The sequence below is a fragment of the Dipodomys ordii genome, unplaced genomic scaffold, assembly GCF_000151885.1.
Source record: "Dipodomys ordii isolate 6190 unplaced genomic scaffold, Dord_2.0 Scaffold36, whole genome shotgun sequence".
Taxonomy (NCBI): Eukaryota; Metazoa; Chordata; class Mammalia; order Rodentia; family Heteromyidae; genus Dipodomys; species Dipodomys ordii.
The window spans coordinates 5,483,603-5,499,733 of record NW_012267252.1 but is presented as its reverse complement, the minus strand read 5'-3'; the positions used below and the strand labels follow the sequence as shown (position 1 = coordinate 5,499,733).

General features: G+C 40.1%; 1 protein-coding gene across 1 annotated transcript in view; it reads left to right on the top strand.

The window, feature by feature from the left end:
- LOC105986594 (chromosome unknown open reading frame, human C10orf76) overlaps window positions 1-16,131 on the top strand; it is a 234,251-nt gene that overhangs the window by 88,134 nt on the left and 129,986 nt on the right. Inside the window, exons 17-20 of the mRNA XM_013017591.1 lie at window positions 2,314-2,372; window positions 3,790-3,855; window positions 5,871-5,940; window positions 7,208-7,268. Of these exons, the coding sequence (XP_012873045.1) occupies window positions 2,314-2,372; window positions 3,790-3,855; window positions 5,871-5,940; window positions 7,208-7,268 (256 nt within the window). The remainder of the gene's footprint in view (window positions 1-2,313; window positions 2,373-3,789; window positions 3,856-5,870; window positions 5,941-7,207; window positions 7,269-16,131) is intronic.

The following is a 16,131-nucleotide window of genomic DNA, read 5'->3' as shown; positions in this document are numbered from 1 at the left end:
AAAAAAAAAGCCGGAAGTGGCACTGTGGCTCAAGTGGTAGAGTGCTAGCCTTGAGCTGAAGAGCTGAGGGACAGCGCCCAGGCCCAGAGTTCAAGTTCCACGACCGGACCCAAAAAAAAAAAAAAAAGATAAATAGGGGAAATGAAGAATTACCAGAACTGAAAGGAGTCTGGATGGGTGAGTTTAAGCCATGTTATATTCAGACATATTGCAATAGCTCTTGGAAATTTCTGCCTTTGCAAACTTAGATTTTTTTCTTCTCTTGTCTTGCAAATGTGTTCTTTCAAGGGAGAAAATTACACTTAGGATTTATATGGATGCAAATATTTCGTGTCCCAGACTCCTAACATAGAATAGTCATGGTAACTCCATTAGGAGTTACTGAGGTGTGTGAACCTTAGACTTAGCAGGTAAAATCTGGCAGGCAAGGATAACAAGACTCTTGTGTATAAGCATTTCCTGAGGCGATTACTTCTTTATGGAAATGGGTAACCTCTTCCTTTCTCTAGAAATATTGTAGCAACCATACAAAAAAGAAGCTGCATGGATGTGACTCAGAAAAAAAAATGAACTTTTAATTTTGCTTGATATAAGACAGTGAATCGAGGCTCTTGAAACTCATTTTTAGCTCTTGTGATTATATAAGGTTCTTTGCTCTGGTCACTTCATCATCCATAGAATTGAAGCCAAAAGACCAAACCTAGCCTGTGAACTGAGGCAAGGTTTGGTTTTTGCCAGTAACCAACTTAAATACTGCAAAGGCCATGACAAAGCATTATTTTCAGACATGCCCATTGTGTCTTTACTGGCCCACCAGCTCTTTAGTATCTGATCTACTGTACCAGCCCTTGGCTGCTAGAATCACATTATCATTATTATTGGTGTTTTAAATTGTATTTTTATTATCTTTAGTTGTACAAAGGGTTATAATTCAACCTAGTTTAGGAGTATATTAGGTAAGTGCTCTACCACTGAGCTATATGCCCCAGCCATACGCCTTCTTTTTTAATTGGATTGTGAATTCTAAGAGTCTGGAGACATTTGATTCTGATTTCTAGCAAGTGCTTGCCACATAGTAGTTATTCATTTGCTAAATGAATAATGTTTAGGGAAAAAATAATCAAGAATTTACACCTGTCAGGTGTGGTGATTCATGCCTGTAATCCCAGATACTTTTGAAGCTGAGGCAGGAAGTTTGGGAGTTCAAGGTCAGCCAGGGCAATGTAGTAAGACCCTATTTTCACTTGATCTTAGTAGATCAATGAGAAGAGCAATGAGACCCTGTCTCAAAATGAGAATTAAAGATTTCACACTATGTCTCACAGTTGTAATCCCAGTTACTTGAGAGGCAGAAGAGAATTAATTTGAGACCAGCCCTCAAACTGATTCTCTGAGAGATCACAGTTTGAGGAAAAAGAACAGCAATAGCAAAAACAAAAAGAGACCTATCTGAAAAATAACTAGAGCTATAAAAGGCTTAGAACGCGGTTAAAGTGGTAGAGTGCCAGCCCAGTCTGAGACCTGAGTTCAAACCCCACTATCAAACAAATGAATGAATGAATGAATGGTGATGTGACTCAATGGTGGAGTGCTTGCCTAGCATACAAAAGGATTTTTGTTCATTTCCCAGTTCCAAAACCAAACAAATGAACAAACAAAACCCCATAACAGCAAGAGTTTTCATCTTTCTAGGTCATAAGCAATTAGAACAATGCAGGGAGAAGTATGCAATCTTTGTCTTCAGTTAATTTCTTTTTAATTTTATTGCTGTGAACAGGCCCCAAACTATTCTAGATTTTGTTTAGGTGAGTATAGATGGTGGTAAATGAGGGGTAGAAAAAGGATAGATTTCACCATTTAGAATCAAAGAGCTAAGCTGCAAGAAAAGGTCATGGCCCATGACAGTAGAAACTATTGTAAGAGTTACATGGCTCTCAGGCACATATTTAACTGATTACCAGGATAATTAAGAAAAAAAAATCTTTTAGGGGAGTTTTTTGCCTAGGAGGGAAGCAAGATTTACTCTAGTAGTATCTTCATTTTCATTCATAAATTTTGTGGGGTAAGTGTAAATGTTTCTTTTTATGATGTGCATTGTTTGTTCTTGGAAACAGAATCTCATTATGTAGTTCAGGCTGGCCTGGAACTGGCAGTGGTTCAGACTGGCATCGTACTTAATGATCATCTCGTTTCAGTCTCCTAACTGGGTGAACTGGAATTATAGGGGTTCACTATCATGCCTGGCTATGATATACACATTTATTTCCTATTGGTATTTTTTGCTGATGTATAGAGTTTATTTTTCCTTTACAGATGAACACAGGCTTCACAGTGGCAAGCTCTGTCTGATTATCCTTACCTGTATTGCAGAGGTAGGTCTCACCTGTCTTCTGGTACTAACTAATCTCTTACAGAATGTTATCTTCTTGTCAATTCCCTTGTATTTTATTACTTTTCGGTCCTAAATCTTGTGAGAGAACTTTTTCCCCCTTTGTACTGTTTTAATCCTTCTAGAATACAAACTCTGATAGCAGGGGCTTTTGTCTCCTTCATTATTGTGTTCTCATTGTCTGATACAAGTGTGGGTTCAATCAGCATTTACTAGATAATAATAAATTGTGATATGATAGTGATAAAATAACTGCTGTAGTTGAAAACTGGAAGATTCTGGCTCTTCAAAATTTTAAACAAGAGACCTAAAACTCTTTGGAAAATAGTCTTTTCCTCTTGAAGCTGCTCATGTGGGGTCTTTTGTATTTAGGGGAAAAAAAAAAGAGATCAGGTTTCTTGGTGGTGGGGATGTGGAGTAAAACTGATTGCATTTTGGCAGACAATAAGAGCTGAGGGTAAAAACAGTGGTGCTTTAGCTTTATGAGAAGGCATTTGGAGATGGAGTAATTAGATTCAAACTTACACTGCATCTTGGTGACATACAAGTGTGGTAGAACTGGAGCCAATTTAGAACTAAATTTATAGCTTCAACCTCCTCTTTCGGTATTCTTAACTCTTACACTTCCGTCCCCCTTTTATGTTCTCTCTGGGAAGGTGACCTCATTTCCACAAGGCTAGGGACAGCTGGTTATAGAAGAGCTGCTTATTAGCAATGGGACTGATATAATTGCTTTTCAAAAATCTTTCTAAGAAAAACCTTTGAAGGAATTGCTTCCCACAAATTGTAACAGTTCCTAGTAATTGGAGACTGTAGGCATGTCAGATCTTCAGAAAGGTGTTGGGAAAGGGCCACCCATTATATTTATTGCCAGTTCATGATGAGGTTTTGATTTTCCATCATTCTTCAGCAAGGCCAGGGATAGACATGGTCTTGCTTCTTCTATGCTGCCTATGTAGCCATTTTCTCTTGCTGTGCTGAGCTCATTCCTAGCAGAGCACAGATCTTTCTTTTTATTTCTAGTTTCATGTGGAGCCCAGACATGGGCCCTTCAGCCCCTATGAAAACCTTTAAGCTGTTAAAAATACAGCTGACTCCTTGGGCAGATGGAAAGAAAGAGGGAGTAGGAAAACAGATTCCTCTCATCATTTGCCACAAGTCCCTAGGTCTTAATATTTTGTCTTTAAGTTTCATAGAAATTTTTGACTAGCTAATGATATGTTGGGAAACTGTGCCCAAATAAAATGATTTGCCTTAAGTAAGGTTTGACATGAAGGTTCTACACTTAATTCATTACCTTTCTAATTGAAAGTACAACATATATGGGAAGTATGATAGATTACAGACTTGAGTTTCTTATCTATAGTTCTCACTCCTCATTTTTCTGTGTTTTTTATTAGGATCAGTATGCCAATGCATTTTTACATGATGACAACATGAATTTTCGAGTAAACTTACATAGAATGGTAGGTGTGACTTTTGCTTGTTTTTTCTTAGGGAATCTTGGGTCTTTCTTTTTTTGGTGTTGGAAGAGTTGGGATGAAATTGGGAGAACAAATGCAAATGGGAAATTGTGCCAAAAAGATTCATGTGTGACTGCTATTCAACAGATCCATGCCTAGCCCTGGTTAATTTTTTGTGTGTCATAGAGCTGTTACTTGCCCAAGAGAGGTTAGAAAAATCCATAACTGCTGGGTGATGGTGGCTCATGCCTGTAATCCTAGCTACTCAGGAGGCTGAGATCTGAGGATCACGGTTCAAAGCCAGCCCGGGCAGGAAAGTCCGTGAAACTCTTATCTCCAATAAACACTCAGAAAACTGGAAGTGGCGCTGTAGCTCAAGTGGTAGAGTGCTAGCCTTGAGCTGAAGAGCTGAGGGACAGTGCTCAGGCCCATAGTTCAAGCCCCACTACTGACAAAAAAAAAAAATCCATAACTGTATGACCATTACAGTAATATTGTAATTCATCAGTAACATAAATTTCAACTAAGACATGGGTCTTTTGTTTTCAGAATATAGTATCATTATTTTAATTTAATTATTCCCTCACTTTTCTTTGTCTTTTTTTCCACCACTCCCTTTGATTCCACCACCCCTAATTGTAACGTTCATTTCCAACATAGTGTCTTGTGAGTGTCTGTTTCGTTAGTTCACCCTTTATCCTTTGTCTCACTATTTTATTGTTCTCTTCCCTTCCCCAAATCAGATAAACATATATACAAGACACAGGGTACCAAAATAAAAAACAATGACAACAGAAGATAAAACAAAGGAAAAACAAATGAAAGAAAAAAGAGAGCTGAGTGTGGTGGTTCATACCTGTAATCCTAGCTACTCAGGAGGCTGAGATCTGAGGATCGTGGTTCAAAGCCAGCCCAGGCAGGAAAGTCCATGAGACTCTTATCTCCAATAAGCCACTCAGAAAATTGAAAGTGGCACTGTGGTTCAAGTGGTAGAATGCGAGCCTTGAGCTAAAGAGCTGAGAGGGACAGTGCCCAGGCCCAGAGTTAAGCACCATAACCTACAAAGAAAAAAAGGAAATAACTTCACACAGTACATTAAAAACAACAACAAAGAAAAACCTCTTGTTTCCATATCTTGGCATAATATCATTTTTGATTGGCCAAAATGAGGTGCTGCTTTGATTTCTTCACCTGAGAGGTAGGGTAAATAGAATATGGAAGGTCAGGTAATATCTTGAATGCTGGAGGTATATTGTTTAAAAATGTAGTAAAGTTTAAGTTTGAGACTTAACTTTTATTTTGCAGCCAGTACGATTTCTATTTCTGTAGCTGATACTATCATAACCTCTTGGTTTTCTAATTATTTTAATATCAAAGAAAAATCTAGTGTGCATTGTTTGTGTTAATAATTCCACTTCAGGGCTGGGATGTAGCTCAGTGGTAGAATGGCTTCCTTGAATATTGCAAAGCCCTGTTTAATTTCCAGCACCAAAGGGGTGGACAGTTAATATACAATATAGGTAAAATGAAAGAAAAACCATCAGCTCTCTTGTAGTTTACATCAATACCCTGTGGGCTATTCTCTTCTGTGAATTATATTTGTGTCACAGCCCTGCATTGATAACTTAGAAGCATTAACAAGGGACTGGGAAGGTGGCTCAGAGGTAAAGTGCTTGCCTCACATGCATGAGGCCCTGGGTTTGGTTCCTCAGTACCACATAAACAGAAAAAACAAAAAAGCCAGAAGTGGCGCTGTGGCTCAAGTGGTAGAATGCTAGCCTTGAGCTGAAGAGCTGAGGGACCGCTCCCAGGCCCATAGTTCAAGCCCCATGACTGACCAAAAAAAAAAGGAAGCATTAACAAGTCTTCTCTACCCTACCCTACCCTAACCACTAGAAAAAGGGAAAGAAAAAGTAGCATCTCTATATTAATTATTTTTTGCATGAGAAACATGATGATGAGCCATTGCCTATCAGTTGACATGTCTGCTAATTTCCTTTCTTTGTGTTTACATGAAGCCTATGAGACACAGGAAGAAGGCAGCAGACAAGAACCTTCCCTGCCGTCCTTTAGTGTGTGCAGTACTGGGTGAGTATCTTCAAAACTGACATTTTTCTGAGGTAATGGTAGGTTTTCACGATTAAGATTCTGGTTAATGTGCTTCTTCCTTAGAGAAGTTACTATTTATGTTTCTTCCTTGGCCCTAGGAACCATGATTATTGTTATGTTTGGCAAAGTAAACATAATGAATATAGAGTGCTCAATAAAATGGTAGTATTCAAAGAATAATCTTTCCAAATATACAAATGAGTATGTTTAAACTTGATACATGATTTAGCTTTGTTAAATACCTTACTCCTGATCAAGATTTCAATATCTTACCTTATTTCTTGGTCCAAATTGATGTATCAGGTAGTCAGCATTACAAAACTTCCCCTGAATAAATGAAGCTGAGATGGGGCTAACAGAGCTGACAGGTAGGGACTGTATTTTTAATAATTTTGACTGCTCAGAACTCAGCATATCCCTTAAAAGAATTAGCTGGAACTCTTAATCTCATTTTAACTTGGATATTCAGCCCTAGTCCCTAAGTCTACTTGATTTTAAAAGTAGTAATTAAGACTGTATAATAAACCTCTATTGACTCAAAGCCCCATGGACCATTTCAGCCAGTATCTGTCAAACAACGTGATAGTGAAATGGGATAGATTGACAGAGCTTTTACAGCTGAGTCTCCAGTTACATGGATATGATCCATAATTTCTTTTCTGCTTGTCTCATTGCTCTAGTCTCAGAATATGATTTCCCTCTGGCATTGTACTTAGTGCATTAGTGGTATGAAATACTTGTACAATGAAATTTCCCTTATATCTGGTTTATTGGCAGGTCTTCTGGAAGTAGGAGAGTTAAGTACTTATTAATTTCCAAGTAGCAAGTGATGAACAGTGTTGCAAAAAGTATCCTGTAAGGCTAGATGCTGGTGGCTCATGCTTGTAATCCTAGCTATTGAGGATGCTAAGATTTGAGGATCACAATTGGAAGCCAGACTGGGCAAGAAAAGCCCCGAGTCTCTCATCTCCAATTACCACCTAAAAGCTGGAATTGGAGCTTTAGCTCAGAATAGTAGAGCATTAGCTTTGAGCAAAAAAAGTTCAGAGATAGCACCCAGGCCCTGAATTCAAGCACCATGACCATCACCACCACCAACAAAACATGTCTTATACAAAATTAAGTGCTTGTTTAATACAGGTGTATGTAGTCAGCCCAGTACAAAGTATATAGTTTTCACAAATTTTTTTTCAACCCAGAGGCAAAGAATGAATTTTATTCTAATTTCTTTTCTTTCCTTTTTCAGACCTGATGGTAGAGTTTATTGTAACACATATGATGAAAGAGTTTCCTATGGATCTCTATGTGTAAGTACTATGATTTGTTACTGTTTAGTACAGTCTTGTCAGTTGTGGGGCTTGAAATATGGGCCTGGGTAACCTCCCTGAGCTCTTCAGCTCACAGTGAGTGTTCTACCACTTGAGCCACAGCACCACTTCCAGTTTTCTGGTGGTTAATTGGAGATAAGTGTCTCATGGACTTTACTGCCTGGGCTGGCTTTGAACCATGATCCTCAGATCTCAGCCTCTTGAGTAGTGTGAGTCATTGGTGCCCAGTGAGTATGTGAAAATATATTTTGAAGAACCAAGTGATAGGAAATTTTTGGTGCGAGTATGCTTTTTTTTTTTTTTTTGTCAGTCGTGGGGCCTGAACTCTGGGCCTGGGCGCTGTCCCGCAGTTCTTCAGCTGTAGACTAGCGCTCTACCACTTGAGCCTCAGCCCCACTTCTGGCTTTTTCTGCTTATGTGGTGCTGAGGAATCGAACTGAGGACCTCATGCATGCAAGGCAAGCATTCTACCACTAAGCCACTTTCCCCGCCCCCCTTTCCTTTCTTTAACTCTTTCTTCTTTTCTCTCTCTCTTTTTTTCTTAGTGTCATTCCTGGGATGTGAACTCTAGGGGGAAAAGGGAGGAGAATGCAGTAAATAATTCATTGTATATACCACAAAATTAAGAAAAATAAGGGAAGGAGTATGTCAAAGGAGGGTGAGAATGTAGAAGGTGTGATCAACATACATTAATTCATAAACTGCTTTGTTAAATGGTACCTCCTTTGTATAACTACTTAAAGATTAAACAAAAAATTTAGGTTTTAAGATTTTCTCTTTCCTTTGCTGTTTCTTTATTCTACTTCTCTTTAATACTCCAAAATAGCTGTGCTGTATCACTGTGATTCCAAATGTGTCTCCTTTTTTTCATTAAAAGCAGCTCAGTTAAATCTGACAATAGAATTCGTACCTCCACTTTTTGGGCAAGAAAGCATTTTGATTCACAGAAAGATTGCTTGGTTTGCCTTATTCCAGTACCAGGTCTAAGATTTAGAGAAGACTTACATGAATGGATCTCTAGTTTTCCTGATTATATATAGACTACATACAGTCTTTCTTTTTTTTTTTTTGTTGGTCGTGGGACTTGAACTCTGGGCCTGGGCGCTGTCCCTCAGCTCTTCAGCTCAAGGCGAGCACTCTACCACTTGAGCTACAGCTCCACTTCCGGTTTTCTGGTGGTTTATTGGAGATAGGAGTCTCAAGGTCTCTCCTGCCCGGGCTGGCTTTGAACCGCAATCCTCAGATCTCAGCCTCCTGAGTAGCTAGGATTACACGTGTGAGCCACCAGCGCCTGGCTACATACAGTCTTTCTAGGTCTAGAAAAACGACGTAAATTTTAGTTTTGAATAAGTAGGTTAGAGTTAACTTTTCCTTCCTTCCTTCCTTCCTTCCTTCCTTCCTTCCTTCCTTCCTTCCTTCCTTCCTTCCTCCTTCCTTCCTTTCTTTCTTTCTTTCTTTCTTTCTTTCTTTCTTTCTTTCTTTCTTTCTTTCTTGTTTAGAAGTAAATCTGAAGCCGGGCGCCAGTGGCTCATGGCTGTAATCCTAGCTACTCAGGAGGCTGAGATCTGAGGATACCAGTTCAAAGCCAGCCTGGGCAGGAAAGTCCATGAGACTCTTATCTCTAATAAGCCACTAGAAAACCGGAAGTGGCGCTGTAGCTCATGTGGTAAAGTGCTTGCCTTGAGCTGAAAAGCGCAGGGACACACCCAAGCCCAGAGTTCAAGCCCTACGACCAACCAAAAAAAAAAAAAAAAGAAGTAGAAGAAGTAAATCTGATCCTTATTTTTTTGCTGAAAGATAAAAGAAACAAATTAATTTTCTGCTTTTTTCTGGCCAGTTGTGGGGCTTGAACCCTCGGCCTGGGTGCTGTCCCTCAGCTCTTCAGCTCAAGGCAGACACTCTACTGCTTGAGCCCCAGTGCCATTTCTGGTTTTCTGGTGGTTAACTGGAGATAAGAGTCTCACAGACTTTCCTGCCTGGGCTGGCTTTGAACCACAATTCTCAGATCTTAGCTTCCTGAGGAATGGCATTAGCCACTGGCTCCTAGTTTGCTTATTTTAAATGGAGTCTCAGAACCTCAGTTCCTGCTTCACTGTTAATAGATTATCTTATGTTCTAGTTTAAAAAATTTTGTTGTTGTTATTTTTGTGTGTGTGCTGGTCTTGGGACTTGAACTCAGAGATAGGGTGTTGTCCCAGAGTTTGTTGTTTTTTGTTTTTGTTTTTTTTTCTCAAGGCTAGTGCTCTATCATTTCAGCCATAGCTCCATTTACAGCTTTTTTGGTAGTTAATTAGGAATACCAGTCTCATGAAATTTCCTGTCTGATCAGGCTTCAATCCACAATCCTCAGATCTTAGTCTCCTTAGTAGGTAGGATTATAGGCATGAACCACCAGTACATGACTATTTTTTTTGAGAGAGTCTTGCTTCTAAGTGTATTAGTTACATATTACTGTATAACAAACTAGCCCTCAACAAGTGGTTTAAAACAAATGTTCATTTGGTTTAGGAATCCAGCTCAACTGATATTTTTGGCATAGATTCTCTTACAGGGCTAACACTTTTTTTCCAGACAGGGTCTTATTAGGTAGCGCCAACTGACCTGTAACTTGCTATACAGTACAGGATAGCCTCAAGCTCATGATCCTTTTGCCTCAGCCTTCTGTGTGCTAACATTACAGGCTTGTGCCACTATATCTGGCTTATAGTCAAAAGTGTTAGCTGAGGCATTAGGCATCTTAAGAGTCTTCTGGGGCTGGAGAACCTACATTCAAGCAAAGTTAGTTTTTGTCAGGCCTCAATTCTTTGCCACCCATACCTCTTCATAGGGTTGCTCAACATGGCAACTTGCCTCTTCCAAAGCAGGTAATCCAAGAAATAAAGAAGTGTAAGAACCTCCAATGGAAGCCATAATATTTTTTTATAACCTAATTCTAAGTGACATGCTATTTCTTTTGATCACATGAATCAGTTCTTTTATATTACAAAGGAACTGTACAATGGTCTGGCTATGTCCTCTTCCAAAAACTTATATTTTGAAATTTAACCCAAGCTGGGCATGGGGGGCTCATGCCTGTAATCCTAGCTACTTAGGAGGCTGAGATCTTAGCATTCATGTTTGAAGCCCATGCTGGCAGGAAAGTCCATGAGACTCTCATCTCCAATAAACTACTTCAGAAAGTCCAGAAGCGGTGCTGTGGCTCAAATGGTAAAGTGCTAGCTTGGAGCAGAAGAAGCTCAAGGACAGAGCTTAGGCCTTGAGATCAAGCCCCAGGACTGGCAGAAAAAACCCTAATTCAAGTGTATAGGAAGGTGTATACTAAATCCAATTATAAAAGGACTAGAGCTTGAGATTGTCAGTTCACTTGTGTTCTCCCTTTACTCTTACCTCACTCTGTTCTTTCTATTTGTGTGTGAATGTATGTGAGTGCCCACATGCTCTTAGTCTTTCTACCTGTCATTATAGGGTGATACATAGAAGACTCTTGTCAGATGCGAGCACCTTGATTTTGGGCTTCCCAATTTCTAGAACCGTAAGAAGTGAATTCTTCCTTTAAAACTGCTCAGTCAGTACTATTCTATGTAAAAACACAAAACAGACTGAGACAAAGGCTATAAATACCAAGAGGTTAGGATTGTCAGGGCCATTTTGTGCACAGAAACCATAGTTGCACAGCTAGTAAATTGAATAACTGAGATTTAAACTCATATTCCTCATACTTTTGTAATAAGTAACAAAGGGAAGGTTTGTATAAAGTAACTATGTTGATGGGACATCAGATAAGATATTGAGAAAGATGTGTTTGACCTAAGTCATGAAGAAACCTTAGAGTTTTCTGTGTAGAGTGGTAGCATTGTGTGGGAACATGGTTTAGTGGTAGAGTGCTTTCCTAGCATGCATGAAGCCCTGGGTTCAATTGCTTAGTACCACATAAACAGAAAAAGCCCGAAGTGGCTCTGTAGCTCAAGTGGTAGAGTGCTAGACTTGAGCACAGAGAGGCGCAGGGATGATGCCTAGACCTTAGTTCAAGCCCTACGACTGGCCAAAAAAAAAAAAAAAAAAAAAGTGGTAGCCGGGCGCCTGTAATCCTAACTACTCAGGAGGCTGAGATCTGAGGATCACGTTTCAAAAGCCAGCCCAGGCAGGAAAGTCCTTGAGACTCTTATCTCCAATAAACCACTAGAAAGCCAGAAGTGGCAGTGTGGCTCAAGTGGTAGAGAGCTCTCTTTGAGCTGAAGAGCACAGGGATAGCACGCAGGTCCACAGTTCAAGCCCCATCACCGACAAAAAAAGAGTGGTGACGTGGTCCAGGATGGGATGACATAGCAGGTAGGGGACTAGCATGATCTGGGGCAGAGACTTGAAAATGTGCTGTTTTTTGTTGTTGTTGTCGTTGTTGTTGTTGTTGGTCGTGGGGCTTGAACTCTGTGCTTGGGCGCTGTCCCTCAGCTCTTCAGCTCAAGGTGAGCGCTCTACTGCTCAAGCCACAGCACCACTTCCGGTTTTATAGTGGTTTATTGGAGATAAGAGTCTCACAGACTTTTCTGCTTGGGCTGGCTTTGAAACATGATCCTCAGATCTCAGCCTCCTGTGTAGCTAGGATTATAGGAGTGAGCCACTGACACCTGGCAAAATGTGCTATTTTTGTAGAATATAAAGTAATTCTGGCCAGGCACTGGTGGTTTATGCCTGTTAATTCTAGCTACTCATGAGGCTGAGATTGAGAATTGTGGATCAAACCAGCCTGGGCAGGAAAGTCTGTGACTTTTTTTTTTTTTGGTTGTGGACTTGAACTCTGGGCCTGGGCACTGTCCCTCAGCTCTTCAGCTCAAGGCTAGCGCTCTACTACTTGAGCCATAGTGCCACTTTCGGTTTTCTGAATGGTTTATTGAAGATAAGAGTGTCACAGATTTTCCTCCCCGAGCTAGCTTTGAACCCCGATCCTCCTCCTCCTTTGAACTGCGATCCTCATCTTCCGATCTCAGCCTCCTGAGTAGCTAGGATTACAGGCTTGAGCCATGAGTGCCTGGCCTTATTATTATTGTTGTTGGTGGTGGTCATTGGGCTTGAACTCTGGGTCTGGGCACTGTCCCTGAGCTCTTCAGCTCAAGGCCAGTGCTCTACCCCTCTGTGAGACTCATTTCTACTTAACTACCAGAAAACTGCAAGTAGTACTGTGGCTGAAAGTGGTAGATCGCTAGCCTTGAGCAAAAAGAGCTCAGAAGTGGCCTCCAGGCCCTGAGTTCAAGCCCCATGATTGACAAAAAATAAAAATTCTGGATGGTTAAAACATAGAGTATATGGAAGAAGGGTCAGAGTAGAAAAAATAATGAAGACTATGTGGATAATAGGAAAGACTTGAAAGTGGGATAAAATAATAAGATTGTGTGTTAAAAACTATATAGGTAAAAGTACATATCTGTTCACCCAACTCTCACATTTTCAGCCAGTAATCCTGGCTTACAGCAACCATACTCTTTACCCCTTCTCCCTAGTTCTTAACTTCACCTTCAAAGTTTTTTGTGTTGCTTTGCTTTCTAAGGTGTTTTTTCCACCTGCTCCAATCGAATGTGCTGAAGTTAGAGATGGAGAATATAATGAGGCATCAAATTGACAGGCTAGGCAGAAGGTCTCACCCTCAGGCTAAATTTGCTTTATTTATTACATTCCAAGGGCATGTTTCCAGATCTTCCTTCCCCAGTTTCCCAGCTCCCTTTCCAGTTTTTGGAATTTGGAGCATCAAGTCCTTTTTAGGTGAACTTATCTGCTCCCAGCTGGGCATGAGGCCAGGTTGCTGCTCTCACTTCTCATTTTGTACAGCTTTTCAGAATCATACACTGTAATAAGAAATGAATTTCTCAAAATGAATTAGCAAAATGAATTTAGCAGAATGAATTTCTGCCATTTCAGGTAAGTTTATAATTCTCCTGGTGAAATATAAAGAAATATGTAGTGTGGAAAGACTGCTCAGAATCAGAATGTGGGTCAGAAGAAAAGTTTTTTTTTGTGTATATGAATGAAATAGGTAAAGTAACGATGAAGGACGGTGCTTATAAACACATTTACAAAAGCAAGGAAGTAAAGACTTACAGCAAGGACTATACTCCTTGATTCTTGTGGCCATCCTCATTGCTGCTGCTCGTTTTGAGTTAAAGGAGAAATAGTTTGTGGATGGAAGAAACTTTTCTTAAAGGTACTCTTATATGGAAACATGGATATTTCTTTTTTCTTTTTCTTTTTTGCCAGTCCTAGGGTTTAAACTCAGGACCTAGGCACTGTCCTTGAGCTTCTTTTGCTCAAAGCTAGCACTCTACCACTGGCGCCACAGCACCACTTCTAGCTTTTTCTGTATATGTGGTACTGAGGAATGGAATCCAGGGCTTCATGCATGCCAAGCAAGGATTCTACCACTGAGCCACATTCCCAGTCTCTGTTCTGTTTTGATGCATGGTTTTACTATGTAGATCATGCTACCCTGACTTTTACCATTTTTTCTCCTTTGCCTCCTGAGAGATTATATGCTTAGTTTAAGAGGCCTATTAAGTCAAATAGTCCTAAACCTTTGGGCAGGTAACAGAAAATAAATACAGATTACTGAAATCTGAGCCCTAATCAAGAAGATTAAGAGGGCCTCTATAAAGAGATTTCAGGAGAGATCTAGATGGTCTTGTGTAGAAATAGTAAGCTACTTCATACATTAAAAAAAGAAATGCCCTGCTGGGTGGCAGTGGCTCACAGAACAAGTTAAAAATAAAGTACCAGGGACTAGAGATAAAGTAGATGAATTTTATCAAACTGTTAAAAATATATGGGTAGAATGACTACATTTATTGCTTCTTCTTCTTCTTCTTTTTTTGGGGGGGGGTCTGGTCATGGGACCTGAACTCTGGGCCCGGGCACTGTCCCTCAGCTTTTCAGCTCAAGGCTAGCGCTCTACCACTTGAGCCACAGTGCCACTTCTGGCTTTTTTCTTTTTGCTTATGTGGTGCTAAGGAATCGAACCCAGGGCCTCATGCATGCAAGGCAAGCGCTCTACCACTGAGCCACCTTCCCAGCCCCCTGCTTCTTTGTTACAGCATTTTTTATTGTGATTAAGTGATTACATAAATTTCACAGTATTGTGGGATAGTGATACTTAGTTAAAGTCACAAACACATTGTAACCTTCATGGGCAAATTGTCTTTATCATGGTCTATAAAGTTTATGAGTTCTATGAGCTTTGACAATAGTGATTTCTTCCACATCAGGTGATATGTACATTTCTTTCCTTTTGCTTAGTGTCAGCTGTTCCCTCTTTGCTGCTCATTCCCTCCCTCCTATGGCTGCCATTGAGTTGCTTAGTTTGATCAGTGACCAGTGAAGCTGATGGGGCCTGATGTTGTATGTTTTCCCCTGTTTCCCTCTGTTTCTATGTCCTCCTAGTTTCCCTCCAATGTGCACATATGTATCATATATGTGGTCAGTAGCATGGGGTCATTTAGTAATGATTCGACCAGATGAGTGGAGGTCCTTTGTTTCTTGAGACTTGTTTACTTTGTCGTATCTCCTTATGTTTTGAATTTAACATCCACTTATCAGGGAGACCACATGCCGTTTGCCTCTGCTCTTGGCTTAAACCTCACTCAACATGATTTCTAGTTCCATCCATTTCCCTGCGAATGCCATTATTTTGTCCTTTCTAATGGCTGCATAATATTCCATTGTATATAGGTATCCCAAGTTTTGGATCCATTCATCTTTAGTGAGTCATCTGGGTTGTTTCCGTAGCGTGGCTATTGTAAACAGTGCTGCAATAAACATGGAGATGCACGTGTCCTTGTATCCTGGTTCCTGTTGTTCAGGATAGATGCCTAGGAGTGGTATGGCTGGGTCATAGGGGAGGTCTATATTTAGCTTTCTGAGGACCTTCCAGACTGCTTTCCAAAGTAGTTGTATAAGTGATTTACTATTTCTTGGGACATTTCCTTCCTTCCTTCCTTCCTTCCTTCCTTCCTTCCTTCCTTCCTTCCTTCAATCCTTCCTTTCTTCCTTCCTTCTTTCTTTGGGGCATTTCCTTATTTTTGTGCCAGTCCAATGGCTTGAACTCAGGATCTGAGCACTGTCTCTAAACTTTTTTGCTCAAGACTACCCCTTGGAGCCATAGCTCTACCTCCAGTGTTTTAGTGGTTAATTGGAGCTAAGAGTCTCATGGATTTCCTTCCTGGCTGCCTTCAAATTGTGATTCTCAGATCTCAGCCAAATGAGTAGTTAGGATCACAGGAGTGAGCTACTAGCACCTAGAATAATTGAATATTTTATTTGGGCTGTTGAGCTCTTCATTTACAGGTTTCAGTTTGGTTTATTTTTTCAAGATTTGTTTATTTTTTGTTAGTTATTGTGGGCCTTAAACTCAGGGCCTGGACACTATCCTTGAGCTCTTTTGCCCAAAGCTAGCACTCTTACTAATTTGAGCCACAGCTCAATCAGTTTTTTTAGTGGTTAATTGGAGATAAGAGTCTCACAGGGACTTTTCCTCCTGGTCTGGCTTTGAACTGTGGTCCTCACATCTCAGCCTCCTGAGTAGCTAGAATGATAGGCGTGAGCCATTTGCACTCAACTCTTAGTGAATTTCATTTTCATATCTTGCCTTGTCTTCTTTATTCAGCTGTTGGTTTAAATTATCCAGTTGATATCCTCCTTGAATTTATTAACTGCTTATACATCACCTCCTTAATTGATCATTATCTTTTTGAAATAATACAGATGAAATAATATAATAATAGATGGCCTTTTATGACTGTCCTCTTTTATTTAACACGTTTTTTGGGATCATCTATATTGTAATGTATGTAGTTTTTTTTTT